Genomic DNA, 25,773 nt, shown 5'->3' with positions numbered 1-25,773 from the left:
CAATGATGTAAACACCCCCTACCAACCAAGTCTACCAGATGCAAAATATACCAAAATACTAAAAGAAAGAAAACTCTACCCATGCGCATAGTTAGACAAGACTGCGCGAGACTAGTGGCCCAGAAATCCCCTGGGATTCCCCTGGAAGTGCTGGACGAAATTGCTGCAGAGAGGGAAGTCTGGTCTTCCCTGCGAAATCTGCTGCCCCTATAAGTGGAGAAAACGAATGGATGAATGGACAATTTTTTGCCCGATTAACAACCTGCCTTTATATTCATGACTCAGTGAGTTATTAGGTTGTTCCATCACATTTTTGACCCAGCTCAGAAATGTATTGTGTAGGCCTTCATGTGCTGTTCGACAAAATGTGGGACTCTCTAGGTTCCATTTTTTTCTTTCATTTTCTATTTCAAAACCACAAACCCTATTTAAATTAAAATGTTTTAAAGCCACATTTATGTCATAATGTGACAGTACGGCACATGAAAACACCAAAATAAACATTAAAACATGTTTTGACTGATCAGAGCAACACTGAAATAACATTTCTGTGTTGTTAATTTTAATTGCAACAATTGTAATTACTGTGACAGGGCATCTGACAACCATCATCTTGGTTGAAGAAATGATGTTGACATGTTGTAAATTACTAATACTTGTATCATATTTTCGTAATCTATCAGGAACCCGGCCAACACTTTTGTGACCTCATAATTCACTCGGGGGTGAGAATCATATATATAGCTCAGTCTAATCTTTAGTTTCTAAAAATATAAGAATAAGAATAAGAATTAAAAAAAAACTTCATTTGTCTCACAATGGAGAGATTCCCAATTTACAGCAGCAAAGTTATGAAAGGAAGAATGTAGAAGAACAAAAAGTACAGGAGCTGCTGTAAAGGCAGCCACTCTCGTGGCGCCATCTTGAAGTCATAATAACATATTGCAACATAACCAATCCAGAAAAAAATCCCTGCTATTGATGATATCTGTGTAACTACATTAAAAAATAAGAATAATAATAATAAACTTACTGTATATGAATGGCCTAAGTCAGGGATGGCCAACCAGTCAGATCCTAAGAGCCAAATGTTTTACTGTGTTACTGCAAAGAGCCACACACATACACACACACACACACGACTATGCACTCGCGCACATATGTATGCATGCCACGACGAGCAACAGCCGAACACAAATGAAACCTAAAGACACAAGCACACATCTTCCCCCCCACCCCTTTTCCTCCTCCTACTTGGGACCAGTCCGCTGGCTCTTGGTCGATTGCAATCGACGTATCGGGCATCTCTGCCTTAAAAACAGAGGTAATTCGCTGAGTAGCTTAGCACTTAGCACTTCGCGTCGTTGTCTGCGCATGAACAGTGATTCAGTCATCTGATTGGTTGCCCTCCATGTCAATCAAGTAACGGGGTTGCTGATAGGCTGTCGTAATACGTTCTGTTTTAAGCGTGGTTGTTTGAATGGCAGCGCTCTCGCCGAGGCGTTTTTGACAATTGTCGTGTGAAAGCCCGGGAGCCGCATTGAACCAGCCAAGGAGCCGCATGCGGCTCACGAGCCGCGGGTTGGCCACCCTTGGCCTAAGTGGTTCACAATGTCGGATCAATTTTCACCAACCTATGATGAATTGATCAGCGCTTTCCTCAGAGTCTGAGGAAAAGCGGTATAGATGATGAGGTGAGCCATATTTGATGCTTTTCATGCTGGTGTATGTGGGAGATAACATTACGAAATGTGTATTTCCTCTACAGCTCCACAAGAGATTTTTTATCTGCTGCATTGTTTGCCGGATTATGCAAAGTGCAAAAGTGAATCATGTGAAAATGTGTTGACAGCCATGCAGAAAATGAGGTGAAAACAGCCTCTTGCGGAATCAAATTTGCTATGATAAAAATATACAGTATTTGGCGATCCTGATGCCTACAACACTTTACGATTAAAGCCTAAATGTCGTCAATCATTTCGGCAATTGGAGAACAGTTGTGACACATTTTACATAAATTATTTGCGCTGTAATCGAAATATTTGCGGTGAGGACAACGAATAAAATAAATAAAACCATGTGGCCTCAATGACCTGTGTCCCATATTGGTTTTGTTACACCAATCACCACGCTGTGCATGTGTGTCTGCCTGTTGTTTTTTATTTGATTTCATTGTCTTTATTGGGCTGTGTGTCCACTTCTACGGTGCGTGTCATGGAAATTACGTTCTCGACCGCAATTCGCTGTCACTGACGAGGGTCAAGCGGCTCACGTGGGTCGGCCTGAAATACTGACGGAAACAGTGACGGACTGACGCGCCATCCGTCGGGGTGACGGAAGGCCATGGGATTTGTGTTAAGTGATATTGCCCAACATTTTGGATCAATTGAATAAATGCTGTATCACAATACTTTGTCCATCTAGTGTTGTTGCTTTAGTGACACGAACATTTCTTGAATCAAATTGTTTCGAACTCCGTTTTTTTTTTTTCTCTTCTCTTGCTGCCAGTATTTGTCACATATTTGCACTAACAATAGATTTCCACGGATGTAGATTTGTGAAAAGACAAGATCAAGACAAGTGTCCTTGTCTCAGGGGTGTAAAGAGTAAACGCAGAGCAATTGTGGCAGGTTCTTTGAAGGCATTCCTGCACAGCTCACAACCAATATCGATACATATGACTCACAAAGAGATTTTGCAGAGCGCGCATGCATTGGCAGAAGAGGAGGATGAAGTCATTTTTTCCCCATGAAACAACCCTGCAAAAAAAAACATCGTCATGTTAAACTTTTTTTTTTTTTGTGCGTTCTACATGGAGTAAGTGTGCGACTCACCCAGCAGACACTTCACGATCCATGTTTGTCATTTTAGGGCTACATCATTTCCTACCCCTTCTTTTCTGTTAAGCATAGGAGTGTGCCCGTATGTCTTTTACTAACTGCAAATTTCTGGTGAATGAATGGCTGACTTTTATTGTCAGATTTTTGTTTCAGATAAGGTTGGAACATGTGTATTCTGGCCGGGTATTTTAAAAAATATGAGACCAACGGGTCATAACAAATATTTTAGCGGATTGCATTTTAATTTTGAGTTATTTTTGTCAGTGATTTCATTCAGCTTTGTTTAGCAACAAGCCAATGATCCACTCGGATACTTTTTTTCCCCTTTTTTTCAAATACACTCGACAGATTACGATATTTTGGAGACATTTCTTAGGTCACCTTCATTATATAATAACAGTTGACATAACCATTGTCTTGGCAAGTTCACTGTTTGGGTTTCCATTGAGTTCAAGGGTGCAGTCAGCTTAAAACTGTCTGGAAGTCTCACTGTTGACCTCAGGTATGTCTCTGTCTCAGTTGCTTTTGATTTCAGGTTTATAACAGGATTATGTTTCTTGCAGTCAAAGGGACCCCACACACTATCACAAACATGAAGGCCCGTTATTAAATAAAACTCACAGAGCATTGGTATTTTCTTTTGTAGAGCAATTCTTCATCACCACATACTATAAACAAGGCAATGGCCATATTTGTACAGTCTTATGAAATAAAACTCATTCAAAACTGACAAATATTTGTAACATAAAAAACTTTTTTTTTTGTTAGCAGTTTGCAAAACGACTACAACCGATTTCTGTGAAAGTTTGTGGAAGGATGACTGGTATATACTGTACACTGCCGATAAAAAGGTGTCAAGATTATTCATTTATTTCAATATTTATTCATTGCATTGAACTGCTCGCCACCCCCCTGAATGTAGGACAGAGTCACCAGTTGACACACCGCAATTAGAAAGACCAAAAAGCTCACTATTCTTCCTATGAAATTTTACATGCAGTCAATATTCAGGTTAAGGTCAAAATTCGGATTTGTGAAACATTCGGAATAACCCGTTTACATGAATAAGCGAACAAAATTACTCCCGCGTTTGAATAGCCTGATTTGAACGACGACGCACGGTTGTCGTGACACAAGATACGTCATTTCTGCTTGTTACTACCTATTGTCAATAAAACACATTATATTCGTGTCGCTCACCAAAGGACAAAAGCAGCTGGTTTCCTCCTCGCTCCAAAAGTGTGCGTTTGTGCTGTGTTTCTGAGCTCGTTTATCTCTGCTTGTGTATTTCCGGCGAGCTATGCACCAGCTATATGGCCTTACATGCACTTATGTCTTTCTGTATACACACTGTGTCATTTTGGCCGCAGATACAGGGGGGAAAAAAACACCACGGAGAAATCAATTAATAAATTCACGTTAGGCTCGCTATGGCAAGGATGACATGCTTACAAGTACTTCCTGCACCACAGAGATCAAGATTCCTTGCGGATAGAACAAGAGCATGCGGAGAACACACACTTCGACAAGAGGTAACCCGATCCGATTTGCATGATCCAATATTCGGGTTAGAAAAGGCTGAACCCATGAGTCTCATTTGCCCATACTGCCAATAATCGGATTTAAAAGATGTCATTGACTGCATTGAAACATTGTTACTGACAATGAAACACATCGGCATTGTCAATTAAGAAATGTCAGTGTATGCTAACATCCTTACTTGTTACATGCCAGTGACTTGGGAAGCTGGTACTTTTGGCACAACTGCAACATCTTTTTATTTTCTGTGCCTTTGTGCCAGTCAACAGTCCTCTCTTGTTTTACACTGACTTTGTAGTGGAACAGCCGACTCCTCTGCCTTTAAATGATTCATTATGTTCACTATACAGTCACTAACTTCATCTGTTTGCTGTTTAGCTCTGGCCAAGTAACACATATGCTTCATTCAGTTGAAAGGATTTTCAAAACACCTATGAATACCCAACAAAACAAAAAAGATAGACACTTGGGACATACTCCTATAACTTACCATTGGACCTCATTGTGTGTTTCATTTAACAGCAGTATTTTCCTTTTGTACATCAAGGTTAGTTCAGGCTCATACTTTGCTTCAGCTGCCCCACTGCGGGGCAAAAATAACGGAGACGTTCTGTCTTGTTGCCTTTACACTAGAGCAAAGCTCTGCCACCTGTTCGTTAAACACACGTTTTAAGAGCCCGACTCTCGTCACAGATGGACAATCCCGGCCACCGTCATGTGTTTGCTATCAAGGTTCCAGCCAACTTTGGTGAGACTGCCTGAGCAGACTTCATTATCTTGACTTCATTTGTGTATGCTGCCCAGACTGTCGACATAAAAGAGCAAAGACTTAGGTCACTTCTCGATTTGGGAAGGAACGGTCATACTTATTAATCTTCTTCCTTTTATATTCTGTTCAAACACTGTTGAAACCAGGCCAATCCTATGGGGTCGGAGCAAAAGCAAAGATTGAATATAATCAGTGGGATACTCGGATAATAAAAGGAGACTTTATTTCACATTTTTGCAAACATCGAAGTCCCCGTAAACTGTCAGAAATACGTGATGCATCCTGGGTGATCGAATCAGAAATTCGGAAAAAGAAACTCTACACAAAAACGTGTTATTGCAAATATTGTTATTCTGTCACCTTTCAAGAGTGCTCCAGATAATTTCTCTCACAGAGGCCTTGCAACTAGCCAATAAACATGAGCAAAACATTCACACCAACCAAAGTAGAACCTGGCATTAGCGAGGGAAACACAGGATGTCTCCCCCACACCTCGTCTCTCGGAATTTCACAGTGCCAAACTCCATTTTAAACATCAAGAGTGTTCGTTCAATTCCATCTGGCCCATCATATGGAGGTGGAATCGGAAAGTTGTGCAAGAATTAATGGTTTTACAGGAAGGGAAAACATTCTGAAAAACACACTGAGCGCTAAAACGCTCAAGCTTTTGTTACTCATATTCTGTCGAGGTTTTGCAGAAGATGACCGTGGTCATTTTTCATGCTTCAAAGTGGTGTTGTAACACGTGTCACTTCTCCCTTTATTTATTGTCATTCATCAAGTTATATTACTTCTTGAGGACCACATGAACAATATTGACCCAGCAGAGAGGCCTTTCTCCTGCAGGGTTGACCTGAAACAGGGTCAGAGTAACCACGTGAAATATTTTAGTCCCTCTTTAAGTGCAGAAGAAGCACCAGCAAGATGGTGTGAAGTTTTTTTTTCAGCTCGGGCACTCCCGGGCCATGAAGGAGATAAATGACTTTACTAAACTAATTGCAGAGTTTAAATGACGTCAGTCAGCACCTGCAAAGTCTCCTCTCACAGACACGCTGTGTTTGCACTAGGACACAACTACTTCCGAAACTCCTTTCCAAGTATCGTAATGCAACTAATTTTTGTTAAGTATTTACAAATTGTACTTCACATTTGTCCAAATAGAATGAATTATGAGTTTGACACACATGGACAAAGAACTTGGCGCTTTTCCTAGAGTCATAAACGTGACTACAGACATTGTTAAGTGCTAGTAGCCCTGTCAAATGTTGGTTGCACACAGCCTTGTATTCTCCTCTGAACTACCGATGTATAGAACTTCAAGCTGGCCGGGTTAATACCTTTCAAAGAAGAGAACCAATATCTTTTTTTTTTAGCTACATGTCCAATAATGAAAGTCAAATCGTGAAGATAACTGAAACAGAGGCGCCAAGTCTCAAAGAGGGTTATCAAATCAGCACTCACAATTTGCAACTAATGTAAGATAAACAGCTTTAATGAGACTAAACAATTTGGATTCTGTAGCAAGGGGGAGACTGATGGATGAGAGGAAAAATCAATTCCCCTCACATCATTTGCTTTTTGCACATGCATCAAAATTGAATAAATACCTGCAATGCACATCCACCATCCACTCATCTATGCACAAGGTTCTCATTGAAAGTCTTTCCCTCCCTTTCTTAACCTTACCTTTCAGGAATAATTGGTCTCCCCCAAAAAGTGTCTTAATGTGAGCAGCTTGCTTGATGATCAAAAGGTCAAATTATTTTGCACCAAAAATCAAAGCAGTCAGTCAATAGCAAGTCATTTTGATCGATGATATTGTATATAAAGAATTGGGAAAGCGCGATATAAATAAAGATGTGTTGTTTTGTAATGACCTAAGACAACAATTGGCAAAATACCCTTGATACTCAATAGCCAGCTGGCGTCGGTTCTGGTTAATTTTCATGACATGTAAAAATGCTGAGCTTTGAATTTGTTTTTGTTTTTATCTTCACATTTTTGGTAGCATCCCTTGGGTACTGGATGGGGCAGATGTCCAAAGTACTATGTCAGTCATTTGTTTTCACTGGTTTCAGTCCTGCACACACACAGCTTGAGTCAGTTTTCACTGAAGGTTTCAAATTCCTTGATTGTCGGCGACGGTGTAAATGTTTGTCAATTCACCCTGCAAAAATCCGGTTTCCAGGAGAATGTGAATATGAAAACTGCTTTCTAATGTCTGACTCTGTCCAGAAGTACCACATCATAAAGTATAAACATTGCACCGCAGGAAATAGAAAGATAAAGATATTGCATATGAAAAACAGTCATCCTAAACCTGATTTAGGATGATGATTTACAGTGTGCACTGCACCAGCTAGTTTCAAAAAAAGTTGATGGACAGAATTGTTATGAATGGGACGTTTGACTTTGGGTCAACATGTTTGAAATCAATCACACAGTTCAGGCGCACCTTGACATTTATGATGTCCTTGTGGTAAAAGTACAAAGTACAAGTCAAACAATAAAGGGATGCATAGTGAATGAGCTCATGCAGTGTTTGGGATTCTCTGAACCATCAATTCACTAACGAGGAATTGTTTCAAGTGCCAAAGCTGGTGAATCTGTCAAGAGTATTTACAAGCGAAGAGTGAGGCGCTTAACACCACGCAGTGTTCCTTCCCTCTGCCTCTCTCCACTCCTCATGCTCCCCAAAGGGACTTTCACTTTCCGCACACACTCCCAAACTTCCTCTCAGCCCAAACACCCACTTCACCCTGGACTCCCCTGGCCCCTCTCCCTGTTTTCCCATGGCCGCTTAAGCTCTGCAAAAGTACCTCAACACATAAACACTCTCAAAGCTAATACGCACACAGGCACACACACACACACACACACACATATACAGTACATACTTGGATGCAGAACATTGTTTCAGCTTTTGACTGCTCCGTATTCCGCCATCTGTTGAGCGTGCTCCCAGCTGTTGCCCACTCTCTCCTCGCTCAGCAAAACAGCAGCCCTAAATGCTGTTGACATGCACACAAGAAAGAAATAATATGAGGCATGAGCTAATTAGAGACAGAGGCCGCTCTTGCGTGCAGCCGGTCTGCAGGTAGTCTCAACTGTCAACCTGATCTATCTTGGAGATGTATAGTATATGCCAACCGCCCTGAGTCATATTTAGGTCATACTGCATGACGAATGACCAGTTTATAGGATGGGAACAACCTCACCGATCATAGTAAAGAGAAGAATGGACCCATATAAGGGTCAATCATTTTCGAAAATATCACACTCTTGGCCCCATACAAGACATTAACTTTTATGCCCCATCAACTGGGGAGCCTTATTTCCGTTTGTTATCCACTTGCTTGTTAGTTTTGCAGTTCACCAACATAGTTGACTTTGGATTCACTCACGTCATGTGTGAAAGAAAGGTTCCACACTTCCCTCATTTACAAGATGCTGTAGTACTACGCAATGTTCATCTGAAGGCAATTTTCTACACCCAATTCCACGTATGAGGGTTCCAGAGTGAGTTGAGAAGGGAGGATCCAGGTAGGCTTACATGCGGTCCTTGGGTAGGGCCAGTCACACTTCCAAGTTAAAACCAAGGACAGGCTAACAACATACTGCAAGAAAACCCAATGTTTAGTTTGAAGTGGAGAGAATATTATTGGGCCAGTGAAATGGTTCACATGGCTGACAATTGTGCAGCTGGCATGAGATAAATTCCCACTCCAAGAGCTCATTCAAACAAACCTCTGCTATTGACCGGCACTATGTTGAGTGGGCACTCCACTCATAGTGAGCTGACAGAGGGTCAAGATATCATGAATAAAGAAGGATTTCTTGATATTAATATTCAGTCATCATTTAATTTTAGAGAAAAGTGAAAGGCTTTGAAATTAGTGAACATGGGAGCTCTATTTTGATGGGCTGGTGCCCAGTGCATTCAATGTAAAAACAGCTGCATCTTTACCTTTGTGCTGGGCCAAGAATAATATATCATGTTTGCGGATATGTTACACTTTGCTGGGCATTTCGGTGGACAGAGCTGGCGCAGAGCTGATGAGAGAAAGAAGACCCGCCCTCGGCTTAAAAACGGGTGCATCTTTTTCGTGCCGGGACAAGTCTAGTTGAGTGTGCTAGTGAATTTAGTTGACCTTTCAATGACTTGACAGGTGTTCTCGCATTTTCCTTTGTATGCTCCTGGTGAATCTGTCAATTTGATGACCAAAACTAGACTAGACTTTAGCCTAGCTAAAAGCAGATCAAATTTTTGGCGCAGTTGGTTTGACACAATTTTGGTGGATTTAAGCGAGGAGCAGGAAGACAGATCATAAGCATGCATGGCAGATGTTATTGTATTTCATGAATGAATATGACAAACATTGTTCATTGAGTGAATTATTGTCATTGATATTAAAAATATTTGAACAGTCAACTATTGGTGGTGATGGGAGTGTCAGGGGGGGTCACACACAGCCACACGATTAGGGGTGCAAAGCAGTCTCCAATGGTCCATGTCACATGCGTGGCCAGCTACATCCTCCGCAAAGGGGAATCTTGCAGTTTCAGATTCAGATTCAGAACGCTAAATGTATTAGTGTGTCAATCTGCCACGGGCTGCAGCTATGTCGATTTCCACTTCCACAATGCCAAGTACTGTGTGCCACCTGTGCAAGTCGGAGAAAATATAAAAAAAAAGAAAAGAAAACTCCATCACACCAATATGTACAGTGATTTGTACTAGATTGGCGCCGGGCACAAAAATAGGGTCATTAGAGTGAAACATGATACCATCTCCGTGATGTGGTTCACTTCCATCTTGTTCAAATTTTAAAACAATCTTTCTTGTAGAGAATGAATTAGCTGCAGGCTCAAACTGTGGCCAAACATCTTTATTAACCATACAGACAAGTATAAAGTTACATTTAACATTTTTAACTGTCACACAAGTATAGGAAGAAATTAATCACCTCACCCAAGTCATTTTTAATTTAACAACTTCCCTTTCTGCCATTTCTTGCACCTTTTGGTGAGATCTCTCTCTCTCTCTCTCTCTCTCTCTCCCTCACACACACACACACACACGCACGCACGCACGCAATCTAAAACAAACTGCAAAAAACAGGCGTGGTATTCACAAGATTTGTGATCTCCCCTGGCATATGTTAAATTATTCCCAAAGATAACAACGACACTACAATAAATATACAGTATAGTTTGCATGTAATTATTTATCATTCAAAGGAAAACCACAATCCTGCCTTCCTTGAAGGGGGGTGTCTATCTATCTATCTATCTATCTATCTATCTATCTATCTATCTATCTATCTATCTATCTATCTATCTATCTATCTATCTATCTATCTATCTATCTATCTATTTCATTCGGACAGTGCACATTAATCAGCACAAGAATAAACCGTGTAAATGCGCCAGACTTAGCGTAAATGTCAGGTTTCTTAACATAAACAAAACCTTTGGATATTCACGACAATATAGACTCTGTCTGAGAACAGCACCCTATCGAGTGTCATTGAGATTTTTTCTCAAATAACATCACATTTATTGGCTATCGCAGTGGCTAAGTTATGAAGTCTGCTATAAGGGAATATTATGTTACAGAGGGGAGTCGGTGTACTGTACACCCATCTGCCCATTCCTCAAGAAACAAAACGAAAGCTGAATTTGATTGTTGGAAACCAGTTGTTCTTAGGATGTGAGTACACGTTGAAATATTGGATTTAACTCATGTTAAATGAATGAACAAACAACGATGACCTTATTAAGTATTACCAAAACGACCGGGAAATTTCCACATGAACAATTTTTTTATTATATTCTTGCATTTTATGGATGGATTTAAGTTAAAGATCCAAATCTCTGTCAAAGTGCATTCCAAAAGTGTACACTAGAATAGCACTCTTGCTGACACAGGCTTTTGACGTACTCACTAGGCCACACCCCCTTAAAAAGAAAACTAACGCTCAAGTGTTCTTTGGTGTGTGTGTGTGTGCGTGTGTGTGTGTGTGTGTGTGAGAGCGAGAAACATGGCTTAATTACACTTCATAATACCAATTTATGTATTTACATGTTTAATATAATGTATTGGTTTTAAAGTTTAATAATAAAGTTCTTTATGAAAAACAAAAAATGCTTAGTTTTTGCAGAGGTAGCAACAGATTCTTCTAAATTTCTTGTTGTTTTGCATACAGTCCATGTAGCATATACACTATGTCCGAACTGCAACATCTCGTCTTTTTGATTGCTGGAAAAGGGTGAAAACATCTGCTTGAATCATTGCTATCATGAGATGCCAAAAAGAGGCAGCAAGGGAGAGAATGTAACTCATTCACGCAGAAACTGCTGGACAAAAATGTTTGCAAACAACACAAAATGTAGACTCTGCTGTTTACAGCGCCTGGAAGACTTGACTTGGAGTTTCCACATCCATTTGACCTCTCGTAAATTACTCCTTATTAAGGCATCAATGGCAATTACTCAAAATACCATTTTACTGTGTAGTACTGTATTAAAGGCCGCTCTGTCTCCCAGTAGCGTCCCAGAGTTTCTGTGCAATCCATGTCTGTTCTGTGTGCTGGGGGAGGCTACAATCATTAGGAAAAGGGAAGTGGGGTGCGTAGGTGGAGTGGGATGGGCAGCTCAGGGATCCACAGAGCTCTGTTTGTTTTAAGCTGTTGTGTTCATCTGGAGCTGGAACAGTGGAAGTGGGTCAAAGCCTGTTTGATTGAGAAAAGGTGGTCATATCTGTTAATCCAATGTAATACTAAACAATAAGGCTCATAAACTGGATGACTGGGAAGCACATTCACCTCACAGTGCAGATTGAGGGTTTGAATCTGGGCTCAGGCCCTCCTCTGTGGAGTTTCGGGTTTGGGGATTGCCATCACGACAGGCACCGACCATCTTACAGCCACAACTCCGATCGGCTGCCTCAACAGTAGAAGCCCGGAACACGGGCCACTGAGACTCAATGCCCTCCACCTCTCCCAGGATGTGGGTGAAGCTCTGCCAGAGGTGGGAGTTGAAAGTCTTTCAGAAAGGGGATTCTGCCAGACACTCCTAGCAAACCCTAAAAATACATTTGGGTCTGCCGGGTCTGATTGGCATCTTCCCTGAGCATCAGCGCCAATATAAACAAGATAAAGATAAACAACCATTCACATTCACACCTACAGACAATTTAGAGTCTTCAATTAACCTACCATGCATGTTTTGGGAATATATGAGGAAACCAAAGTAGCTGGATCTATGCAGGCATGATGAGAACAAGTTTTTTTTGGGGGAGGGGGGGTTAAATTATTTATGAATAATGGTTGGGATGGTGTTAACTGGTTAGCATGCCCGCCTCGCAGTGCAGAGGTGCAGGGTTAAATTCCATCTCTGGTCTTCCTGTGTGGAGTTTGCATGTTCTCCCCATGTCTGCGTGGGTTATGTCCGGGTACTGCAGTTTCCTCAAACATTTCAAAAACAGGCATTGCAGGTTAATGGAACACTCTAATTTTTCCCTCTGTGTGATTGTGAGTGTGAAGGGTTGTTTGTCGATGCGTGCCCGTCCCTGGCTGGAAACCAGTTCAGCGTGTACACCACCTGCTGCTCCAAGACAGTTGGGAGAGGCTCCAGCACACCCTTGTGAGGATAAGTGGATTAGAAAACAGATGGATGGATATTTATGAATCGTACATGTGTGGAAAAAAATATTCTTGGCCATAAAGGATGACCAAAGTGTTACATATGGCAATTATAAGAAACCTAGTTTTTAATACTGACATTGGCTAACAACCAGTTCAGGGTGTACCTGGCCTACTGCCCAAAGACAACTGGAATTGTCTCCAGCATGCCCATGACCCTTGTGAAGATAAAGTGACTCATATAATGGATGGATGCATGTTGTTTTCATATTGAAACCACAAATCAGTATTAAGGCATATCCAACACTTTGGGGCTTGAGTCAACCTAATATTTTATCAGTCTTGGAATTGTGTTCCCAGAGAAAACCCATTGTATAAAATCCAAAGTCCAAAGGACTCATTCACACCTCTGAGAAGCTCATCCTTCACATCTAATTTCATTACCATTAAAAACAATTACTGTTAAATTACATTACAATTATATTTTTAGAAGTTTATTTACCCTGGAGACGAATACATTTCAACCAATATCTTCACGTATACATACCTGTCAACTCATACGGTTTAGCCATAGTTCATATGGATTTTGTGGTGAATCTTACGTATATGGCCGTATCGCACAAATCATACGGATTCTGAAAATTTCCGGGGTTTTTTTTCCCCCCTAACAGGTAGTTCCGTTTGCTTTTGTCCAGAATGGTGCTAGTCTACTCGAATGGTTTCATTTCCGGTAACTTTCCAGTAAATCACGTGTATTATGGAGATCTACAATAAATATTGAAAATTTCGTGGGTTTTTTTCTGCCGTTATTTTGACATATAAAATGCTTTGGTATGTTATAAGGATTTTTTTGGTAGTTTATACAGGTTGGCGCTCCGAAAAGTTGACAGGTATGCGTATATGTGGCCAATGTGCATTCATGTACTACCCACATGTGCAAATGTCAACATTCTGTCCAGAGTGCGCACATGCCAAAATTCTATCCGTGATGTCACAAGGCAGAACTTGGTGAAATCCAACACCAACAGCTGGTTGGTAGGAGTCGTATTGGGCTGAATGCTGTCCCATCAGTGCAAGTTAAGGCACATAGCGCAAACCACCGCCTGGAGGTATAGACGCAGCGCACAGCCTGTGGAGAAGAAGCCTCGCAAAGGCGTCGGATGCGCGGTGAATGCAAAGGGAAAGCATCGACAGCTGGACTTGCTACGCGCGCGCGCGGGTGTGTGTGTGCGTGTATATGTGCAACCACTTTGCGTCTTCAGTTTGGATATCGGAATCGTCCGGTTCAGTGCGCGCGGCAGGAGCGCTTTGGCGCAAAAGGGAGCCGGCAGAGAGGTAGAAGAGCTCTCTTGTGGACTGTCACACGATGAGGAATCTCTGAGGCGGCCGTAACATTACTCCTCCGACCACTTGAAGTTTCCCGTGGCTGCTTCCGAACGGTTAGCCCATGAGCAGGTATCCTTTCGAGTGTGATTCTGTTTTCACCCAGAATTCTGCTGCCGGGACAAATGCATACAAATGCATTTAGGAGCTCAACGGACAAGGAGTGGACACGTTTCCGCGGCAGCAACGTAAGTGTGCTTTTGATTAAATAGCTTGCAGATGTCATACAATGTGCGCTTGAAAGTGTTTACGCGAGAGGGTTATGGTTTTTGCGTGTGTAATTGGAAACATTATTCTGCTCATTTGTTGGCGTCTTTTCCCGAAAGGCTGCCTGACTTAACATGGATCAACTTCGTGGACGTATACGACTCGGTTTAACCAGTTAAACAGTGACGGACGGACTCAACACTTCATTGGTTGATATAGAACAGTTGCATTATCAAAACGGAGGCAATTGTGGTCGCAGTGCTTCCTAATGCCTCCCACTTAATGATTTACGATTCATACCAGTAGTCAATAGATAAATTATGACAACCCCTTTAATATGATCGTATATTCGCATTAGTGCCGGTCCAGGTATATGCTTTTAAAATATCTTGCAGAGGCTCATGCACAGCCTGGGTGTCCAAAAGGCTTGGAAGAAAAAAAATGCTGATTCAGCATGTCAGGAATAGGTGATGTAAAAAAAAGTTGAAGAAGGAGAGCAATAAAAGTCTTTTTTTGAACAGTCATCACAGGCATTATGTGTGCATTACTGACATCCGGAACAGAGCGAAATGCAATGTCTGCAACTACATTGTTTTTGGATTCCAAATGGTCAATACTCTTGTCATGAATTCTCTCCAGATGTGAGCAAAAGGGGCTTTACAATGAGTTATTTCAACTCTCCCTGCTCTCCCAGAAGAGGCAAGGCTACCTCTTGATTTTAAAGTGGACTTGTGCTGATCAAAATCCTTCTTTTTGGTTCTTCTGAATGAAAATGAGAAGTGAGTTGACCAAGAAACGTAAGATAGCATGTTCAGGTCTGTCGCTAAGAAAATAAATGACTGATTTAAAATGGCATATTTAGTTGAACTCATCGCTTTTTATTATTTATAATTTTATCTATGGTTTTATTGCTCTTTTTTGACTGTAAAGTGTCCTTGGGTATTTTGAAAGGCACTGATAAATAAAATGTATTATTATTCTTATTGTTCTTATTATTATTATTGGAGTGAAGCCAGTACCTGAGCATTGCTGGAGCGCCTTTGAACAAGGTACAGGCTCAATGTGATATGCACTCAGACATCCACAGCTTAAAAGTCCTCATGCAAGACAATTACGGGATATATATACTGTGTATATATATATATATATATATATATACTGTACACACACACACACACACAAACACACACACAATTTAAAAGCAGTACGCATGTGCCTGAATAATATGCCTGTGACATGCTTTCATCAAAATAGTGCAAGGATGAAGAATGAAAATGATATTTGCATGGTATTTTTGTTGTGATGAAATTAGCCTGTTTTGAGGGGGCAACCTAGTCTTTATAAAACGAGTCATTGGTCACCCTGCCCAATATACTGCTAGTCCAATGGTGAGTATGGATTTTGTGACAATGATTAGTAAGGGCATAGCTTGGGGTGGCTGAGCCCCAAATTTGAAAAAAGCAAGCGTGAAACATGAAAGAAGTCCCCACAAAGACAGTGTGAATTGTATTTTCCTTGTGTAGCATAACTTCATCACCAAGCTGCTGAATTACCCATGTCAATTAGTGGACAGATGCCTCTATGGTGGACAGATGGGCAAACACAAATAGGCCCAGACACACACTGAGCTGACATCTTCACCAAGCAATCAAGTTTGTACTCCTTAATTCAAAGCAAGCAGCATTTAGCAATACTGTATGGCTATAGTATGATATTTTATACTACAATATATTCTAACAACATAATATAGCAGTTTTATGTTGTATGCAAATGGGATAAGCTGTTAACAACAGTAAAATCAGCTCCAAGTGTGAATGCTTTAAATTCCAGGTTTAAACTATTCAACCCCCCAACACTTGCGCATACACACACACACACACACACACACACACACACACACACACACACACACACACACACACACACACACACACACACACACACACACACACACACACACACACACACACCCTATGATTGAGGTCTTTTAATGCAATGCGAAAATCAATTGTCCAAAGTAATTTCCTTGCACTATGTATGTTCTTTTTTAAATTTTAGTAATTAACCTTTATTTCTGTATTTTGGTTACAGATTCTTTTGTTTGTATATTCTTTTTAATTATTATTTTTTTTTTTACTTGTACCGTAATTGTGCGAAGCAAGGTACGTTCCAGTGTGTATGGAATATGCTGTATAAATGATGACGCCTTGCCTTATGCGATGTTTATGCAAATCTGTGCATCCAACAATTCTCTTTATTCTTTGAGATAGTATTGCAGACAGCATAGTTTTGTCATATCTTGAAACTGGAGGATCTTCGCATAGTCCAGCGTCCAAGTCACCCGCTGAGATTTATGTGTGGGGGTGGTTTATCATGAAATAACCCTGCCTGTTACATGACAGTGCAGTGGAAATTCTGAATGGCTCCCTCAAAGACAAAAATGAAAAATAATTGCTTGGCGATGTAATTTTACCCTTGCTTGGGGGGCAGACACCCCAAAGACCCAACTATTTATATGCAAGCAAATAAAAAGTCAATTTTTCCATACAGGCCCTTGAAGAAAATTATTGTAAATTTGTGATTTGGGTCTGTTTCATCTTGCAGTAAAGCAATGTCACGTTGTGAAAAGAGAAAAGAAATTGAAATATTTGAGTGTTTTCATATGAAACAACAACACCAGTGAGCCCTAAAAAGTAGATTACCAGTGTACATCCCACCTAAACAATGAAGTATGAATCTTCTAATCTTCCTCTCACATATCGATATGTGTGTGTTTCCTGCTGAGTCATCCACTTATTAGTAATGAGTGGAATACAGTGGAATACTTAGGGTGTAACAGAATACATTAGGATTTTACATTACCGACATTGCGTTATGTATTCAGGATACAAAAAAAAACTGAATTCCACTTCAGAACCCCCCCCCCCCCACTTAATCTGATTACAAGTACATTTAATACAAATTGGTATTGTTTTGCGAAATTACATTTCTAATTCAGGGAGAGACACAGCGTGGTCGAGTCCTTGCTGCTCAAAATGTGTTGGCCTTGATTTCCCAGAGTAAATGGATAACTGGCCACAATACAGCTCAATGGATTGCCATTGGACATCTGATGTAAGGTTTATGTTGGTCAGCAAATAAACAAGACTGGATTTGTATTGGTCTTAGAGCGGTCAGTTTCAAAATGACTTTAATGGAATGGATGGTTCCTGTTTTCGATCATATTCACTGCAGGATTTATTTATTTTCAAGAACATTGACAAAGAATCTCATGAGCTGTCAAAATCATCCAGACTGCTTGTTCCCATGGAGAGGAGCTAAGAGCTAGCAGGCTAGACCTATTGTAAGTCAATACTGAACAAATTCCCATCATGAATCACCATCATCAATAGCTTTACTATTTAAACTGTATTTTACCAACATCATTTGCTAAATTTGCCACTTGAATCGTGGTTGACATCATGTATCAATCTCAGAATATGTGCGTGCGTGCCTGTGTGAATGCCTGTGCCTGTGTGTGTGTGAGACGGGGGTGGTAAAGCAAACTTCTCTTTTCTAACTCTCTCTCACAAGTTATAACAAACACTGGTCATGTGAAAAGGTTTGAAAAACCTTATGAAGCCCGCAAATCTACCTTCCCTCACCAGGGGGAAGTTGTAGACAATATACTGCAATAACCGTCACACAATAATGTTCTTGAGAACATGTTAAAAAATAAATAAATAATTTAAAAAAAAAGGAAATAGTCAAATTGTGATGGAAGTTAGGTTTTGTAGGCTGGAATCTCTCTCTCTCTCTGTCTGTCTAGCGACCATCCATCTCTACAGCATGGCACACAAGTGGTTCGCATTTCTATTTGGATTTGAATAGCGGGTACTCAGGCTCCCTCCAGCATTCTAAAACCATCCATATTAAACAGCCATGAGACAGAAAAGACCAGACAAATGTGTAAAAATATATCACATATATCTCAGGGGGTTTATTTGCTTGTTAGAATTTTTTTTCAACATATTATTCATCAACAGAAAACTAGCTGATCATTGGTTGATGTAAAATTATGACAAAAAGTTCAGCCATTTTGCATGGATTTATACATTGAACGAATGCCACCATTTTGTGGGGTGTGAGAGATTTTTGAAATGACTGAAGCAATTGACAATGTCAAAAACAGCAGAGAATTGTACCAAATCATTTGCATGGATGTGCCAAAGCATTTGCAACTTGATCCATAAAATGAGAAACTCCTTTCTTTCTTGCAAAAAGTGACACAACGTGAAAATTAAAACAAGTAGTTTTGAGAAATTCAAAGCAACTGAGAAAACTGAAATAAAAAATATCAATGCAAAAATGCACCAAGATGTGTGTCATGGACTTAAGATGAAAATAAACACAAAGCTGACTTAGTGGTCCTTGATGAAGGATGCATTAAAGACATCTTGAACACCATTTGCTGACTGTACAGTTTATTCCCTTTCTGCACAGCACTGTTGTCTGTAGGGATTTTGGTCTATTTATATGACTCCATTAAAGGCTTCTAACATCTGCAAGTCCACCCACAAAAGGAAAAGGGTAAACCAATAAAGACCGCTGTAAGTTTACTCACAGCCCTTTGTCTGCATGCTGTCTTGTGGATTGAGTAAATCTTTACTCAGGTCTGCACTGACCTCTTGACTCCAGACTCCAATCTAAAGAGAGCACGATACATTCACCATGTGGCTCAAGAATTAAATACTGTACTATGGATGACAGAAAATGTCAAGTATAATGATTAGGGTAATAGTTGATGGGGCATAGTTTTGAAATCAGCCATTACAGAATAAACAACAACAATAACAAACATTGCAAAAGAAAATGGATTGCTTCCACAATATCAAGTCTTATGACTTTAGACATCAGCTGTAGGCATCAGCGTTCTGGTGTTCATGTGCAAACACATAAACGACACATATTGGCTACAGATCAATAACTTGATCTGTTACTTGTTGTTTATGGTTTCAATTGAGATAACCATGCAGGGATGGAACACAAACCATGAGTGTTGTTTTAATTACCGGCACCTTTTTTTACTGCACTCTGGTTAGGCACATCCATCCATCCATCAATTTTCCGATCCGCTTTATTTTCACAAGGGTTGTGGGGGGTGCTGGAGCCTAACCCAGCTGTCTTCGGGCAGTAGGCAGAGGACACCCTGAACTGGTTGCCAGCCAATCGTGGCTCACATAGAGACAAACAACCATCTGTGCTCACAATCACACCTCTGGACAATTGAGAGTGTTCAATCAGCCTGCCATGCATGTTTTTGGAATGTGGGAGGAAACCGGAGTACCCGGAGAAAACCCATGCAGGCACAGGGAGAACATGCAAACTCCACACGGGAAGTCCGGAGCTGGGATCGAACCCACGCCCTCTGCACTGTGAGGTCGATGCGCTAACCACTGGTCCGCCTAGTTAGGCACATTCTATTAGATATACTTTTCACACTTACTTACACCATAGTACCTTTCCTAAGACGTAACCTGAATTTGCACATGGGAACACAAAAAGTATATTCTTTCACCAACCTATGATGACAAAGTAGTAAATTCATTATAAAAGTAACCATTTTTTAAATAATTTGATTCTTTGTCTTAACTTTTGTGATTGGTTTGCACACTCGAAGAGGCACAAAGTAGTTCTTTGTAGCCACGAAACACCACGGGTTGTCGTGGTAAACCAAAGAGCTACTGTACAATGTTGCCTTGAGATACAAGCTGTCCTTCTATTTATTTATTTTGCTTTTTTGCTTTGACTTACAGGCACAAATCTGAGACGTAGTGACTCACTTCACAACAACCAGCAGTTTGGCTGGGCTCAATATATTCCGAGACAGCACAGCTGCGCTCAAGTGTAAAAATTGGTCTATGTTGACTTTTTGTGCCAACGCAAACCTCGATGCGCTTGTTTGGGAATTTAGTTAACCTCACTGCGTAGTGCTGGGCAATCTGGCGGATCAACAACGTTTCCTTCGACATAAGCCTGACACACCTGAGAATTTAGTGGCTGAAAGTAGACTGTTGGAACAACGTCAAAGTATTGCTGCAGTGAATGTTCACGTGTTTTTCGCTAATTTGAATAGAGTGCAGGCAGACCGACTGTGAGTTCTGCGGACATATGTAGTGGATGGAATCATATTTCACTGGGAAATATGACAATGCATGAAATCCTCTGAATCTTTGCAGATATAATTGAACACATTGCTGTTGTCATCTTTATGACATATTTTTAAAATCATCCCAATTAGCCGCGGCACAGCTATGTAGCTGGGGGCGTGTTTGGTTGCGGGGGTTACACATGGACACATACGACCATGCTGGAAGGCAGTATCCAAGTGCCCACTTCACAGAACTGTGATCTCCTTTGCTGACTTTATATCATCCGGCCGTGGAGATTTGGTGGTCGGCTCGCAGGTCCTTAAAAAATACTTTGTATGTCTCGACCTGCAAGTCGTTGCTTGTACTTCATTTTGCACTGCTAGCTAGCTTACGGTGCCTTGTTGTGGCATAAGGGGTGTTCACACGGCAACATTTGCTCCGGTGCTACGCCGGCACTGCGCCAGTGGAGCGGTCACACGTGCAAATTTGCTCCGCGGTAGCCCCGGAAAACAGCTTACACCGGAGCAAATTTGATCCACCTCAGGGAGGTGGTTTAAAAATTTGCTCCAGAGCAAATGCTCGTTTGTGGAGCAGCACCGATGTAAATTTGCATGTGTGAACTCTCCAATTTGCTCTGGAGCAAATGCTCGAGAAGAGTTGATTACGTACTGCGAAAATGCGTTGCTTTCGTGCTCTGTCGGACGTCCGTCATGTGTTTGTTTAATAACGACACAAGACTTGGCTGATAACAGTAGCAAGCACCTCTTGGGTTATACCATCTCAACTAGAACAGGGGGTGGGGGAATAGCCCCCAAACGTCATCTTTTGCTTTTGTAGAAGACTGGCCTGTCTCGGAGTTGTTTGTGTAGTTTGTTCCTTTGTTGTGTGTTCACAACCCCCCACCCCCCATAGAATTTATTTTGTGATTTCCTCTCTTGATTTTCTGTTTGGCGCATTACATTTTTGCTTTGGTGAGTGTCATTGAAGTCATCGTTGATTTACCTTTTCGGGGGCGGTCACTCTCTAGCTGAAGGCACGGAGACCGAAAAGGATGTGCCTGTACAGTAGTTGCTTGAGTTGTGTAAAAGTTTTAAAAAGAACCAACACGACAGCTCATTTGTTTTCTGTCGTTTTGCTCCGCTGCAGAAACTGCCGTGTGACCGCAAGTGGAGCTGCTGCGCCGATGCTGACACGCTCAGCGGCTTTGTACGTGTGACCGCGCCACAAAATTTGCTCCGGTGTAAAATATATCGCAACAAAATACATCGGTGTAGTACCGGAGCAAATGTGTGCCGTGTGAACAACCCTTTAGTTATCCAACCTAAGCTTGTGGAAAGAGGTTCAATCTTAAGATCTCCATTGTCCCAAACTCTGAAAAATTAAATGGTGTGACACTTTTGAAGAATTTAAGAGTACATATCTACTGTGTTGATGTCATGAAACATGTGTGAAGAAACGGAATGAAACAGCTTAGGGATGTCACAATTCTGTTTGGTTGAATCCAAATCAGAAAACCTTTTCTACGCAGGCCAAGGGAAACAGGGAAATTAACCGTTCGATTGCATGGTTTCTAACATCTTATTTGTAGAAGTCAAACAATTTAGAGTTGTTTGGATAGATGAACAATTTTCCTACGTTCTTGTCACTAATGATGTGACGAGTGGTAGCCCCAAGTTCGACTTGTATACACACTGTGAATGTTTCTATTCACTTGGCACATGATGACAATTTTAAGAAATACGTTTCTTTTTCCTTATGGTGGTTGTAAACGAAGCTTTGCTCCTTTGCCAAGTTAATCCAAGCACAGTACCTCTCTGTCTTGTGCCTGGATGAATGAACTGTTTTTGATTATCCAAGCTCATTTAGTGGGAGAAAGACACATTACTGTAACTGTGAAAGGATTCAGTGGCGTGGGCTAGTCCTAAGTATTCATAGTCTTGACATGACAACCACTCCCCTCACAGTGGTATTTCTTTCAGTCAACAGAACAGTGTTTGGGGAGCCTTGTCTTACTTTCAGTGCAATGACTGGGAAGCATTTTAATCAACACTGAACTGCCATCGATTCCTCATTGTTTTCAAATGACGCAATTGCAGTGTATATTTTAATGTGGGAATGTTTTTTTCCTGTCACGCTGAGACAGAAAATTTGCCGGCGCAGTTCGGTTGTGTAGATAATTCCACCACCTACGCCATTGTAGATGTGCGGAATCTTGGCGGGTGGGGTGAGCTGGTGGATTTTCAGGCCAGTGATTCCTTAAAAGGGAAGTCAACTCCAAAATAATATACAATAATAACAATAATATACTGTATGTGCATCCACTAGTCTAAACACGGCATTTTGATTAATATTGTGTTTGTGGAATATGAATTAAGCAGCAAAATCCACCTGTTTTTAGCCATCTCAGGGGGCCATTTTGCCACTTTCTGTCAAATAAAAATGACATCACAGTTGATCGGGGCTCGGGTGACAACCAATCACTTGTTCACTCACGTGTTTGATGAAGCTGACCCATGATTCATTGTTCCCTGAGCCCTGAGCAACTTTTATGTCATTTTCATTTTCAGCACGTGGCAAAATGGCCTGCCTGTGAGTTCGCTATAAATGGGTGGATTTTACTGCTTAACTCATGTTGCACAAACACAATGTTAATCACAATGCCGTGTTTAGACTAATGGAGGCGCAAAGAACATATTCTTTGCTCAGAACATTTTTGAGTTGACTTCCCCTTGAAATAGCTCTAACAAGGATGACAGAAAAAAGCTGTCTGAATCAGCATCAGATGGTCCAGCTTGATAGCCCAAAAGGGAATGCTTAAGCTATGTTTAGATTTTCCATTTGGAGTCTAGTTTAAAAAAAGAAGAACAACAACAATTTTAAGAGAATTGTCTTTTTCCTCATTTCCCTTTCAGTAGATAAATGTTGTCATCTTCTGCTGTCTTTTCATACTTTGAGTGTCTGTGTTCCTGGACCTGGATGCGAGACTACATTCTTGATGGAGAGTATCTTATTGTGTGCTATTGAAATTACATTAATTTCCAATCAACACTTTGCTTTGCCTCTTCTCCTTCTTCTCATTCTTCTTTTTCCCATCCCTGAAGTGTGGGAAGAAACACGCCTGCCTGTCGGAGGCTCTCTGCCAAATCGGGCCACACAAACTCTTGCATCTTCAGAATTGCTTCTGTGAGTCATTTGTAAGGCATCCCCCATGCTGTTTTGCCACTTTCCACACTCAAATAACAATCAGGTTGAAGCTGAAGGAGCAGACTTTGAGTGATGGCACTCTCTCTTTTTTGTCTCACAGAGACATGTATTAAAACAGCCTTTTTTTTTTCCAGTGTCGTCACCCCATAAGTTGCCAGGAGCCACGACACGCTGTGTCAGCAGCTTCCATGGTGGAGATGACTGTCAGTGTGATTGATTTAGTCTGAATGTTCAGTAGTTTGCTGAAGTGCATTATAAATGCCTGGTAAATCACGCAAACCCCTTTTGAAGGCAACATTAAAGCTTGGCTCTGTATAGCGTTGTGTGCTAAAGCTGTTCTGGTGAACCCCACCAAGACCAATCTTGTTTTCTACATGATTGAAAGAAATATAGGTAAAAACATGAGACAGTTAGAAATGCTTGAAAATTATAATATGGAGACTAAAGAGGGATTTTTTTTTTGCGGAAAAAGCTTTTCATGAAATTAGTTTAGATGTATTTTACAAGAGCCTTAATTCAGATAAATTGGCTTACAACATTATATATTTGATTATAATTCTATAATTATGAATAATTGCCATATTTCAAACAAGGTGTCCATATTGAGAGGTTGTAATAAAGGATGTCCTTCATCCCCCTGTTTATTCATTGTGGCAGCGATATTAGCAATTTAAATAAGATTGGATAAGACTAGAGAAGAGCTTCATATTACCGGTAATCATTTTGAGAGCAAAATTTCAATGGATGCTGATGACGCAATGTTAGAGGAATCTATGAGCAAAATTGTATCATGTTTAAAGTTTCATGTAATTTGGGCACGTCGAAACGTTTGGGTGCGTATCCAGCACCCCCAAATGTCTGTGCACAAAAGCGCCGGCCACCTGGCCGGAGGGCTGTTGAAGTCCACAATTAGCAAATTCAATGCAGGTGGGCGATCAGAGGAGAGAGGGCGAGGCTCGGTCTGTCACGTTTCGGGCAAGCCGAATAAAGTTGGGATCCCAGAAGTGTAGACACCAGACAAGGTCTCCGTAGCAAAAAAGGGTTTAATATACAAAAATCGCACTGCCAAAGAAGTAACATAAAGTGCTGGTCAAAACAAGGACCAGAGGGCACAAAAAGAGCAAGCCACCTGCTGGCCAGACCGAAAACAGAACCGTGACACGGTCACAAAGGGGGAATGAATAATTCGGGAACAGCGGTTGAACAATAAAAGACGATTTGAGAACACCCGTCGCGCCCAGGCGACATTTGTCATCCGCAAAGTCTGCAACATGCTGATTCAATGTAGACCAGACAGAAAGGCGCCAATATACCGGTGGTTCAAAGCTTAAACTCAGGTAACCAATCACTACCACGGGGCCGGAACGGGGGTGCGGTATGCAAATATCGGGGGCAGTGTTTTTCTTGTATTTTGCATATGTTACACTAAAAGTTCAAACTCGCGGAGAGGGTGAGGGGGGGCCCTCTGAGTGTGATCACGGAGCAACTAAACCGCTCTCAGAGATCCGCTCCCGTCGATATTGAAGACAATTGAAGACTGTGTGCCGAGTCATTTCTTTAACTTTGTCCGAGAAAAAGTCTGACACGCAACCTTCTTTCCGTCCAAATGTTTATTGTTTCCAAAAGCTTATAATTCTCTTGGATACCTTCTCACCACAGTCTGGGTTGAAGTTTAATTTTGATAAATGCAAAACACTTACGATTGTTGCTCTCAAAGCAATAGACTTGAAAATTGATTGTCTCAGTGATATGGACGGATGGACCTGTCGATTTAGTCGCCGTTGTTATCCCACAAAGATTGGAAGACGTGCCGAGTAAATTACACCAAAAAAAAAAAAACATTCACAAAGCCAATTACACAAAGGAAAAGCATTGCCACAAAATGAAAACATTGGTTTTGTTAATTCCTTGATCATTCCGAAATGTATATACCTCTACTTGTGTTATTACCATTGCCACCACAAAATGTTTTCAGGAACTATCAGCAGAAGTTCTTTAAATTCATCTGGGATGGCAAACTGGAAAGAAGTGTCCTGTATGAAGATGATGAATGT

The 25,773-nt window shown here is 41.0% G+C and overlaps 1 protein-coding gene across 1 annotated transcript in view; it reads left to right on the top strand.

Moving 5' to 3' along the window:
- The first annotated feature begins 13,908 nt into the window (after positions 1 to 13,908).
- The window catches only part of col24a1 (collagen type XXIV alpha 1), a 130,052-nt gene continuing 118,187 nt past the window's right edge, over positions 13,909 to 25,773 (top strand). The window contains exon 1 of the mRNA XM_086115661.1: positions 13,909 to 14,365. Within this exon, the coding sequence (XP_085971787.1) occupies positions 14,313 to 14,365 (53 nt within the window). The 5' untranslated portion in view covers positions 13,909 to 14,312. The remainder of the gene's footprint in view (positions 14,366 to 25,773) is intronic.

The sequence above is a fragment of the Hippocampus guttulatus genome, chromosome 7 (assembly GCF_054856545.1).
Source record: "Hippocampus guttulatus isolate MCC_2025c chromosome 7, RoL_Hgut_1.0, whole genome shotgun sequence".
Lineage (NCBI taxonomy): Eukaryota > Metazoa > Chordata > Actinopteri > Syngnathiformes > Syngnathidae > Hippocampus > Hippocampus guttulatus.
Note: the sequence above shows the minus strand (reverse complement) of the source record. Positions and strands in the feature narration are given on the sequence as shown.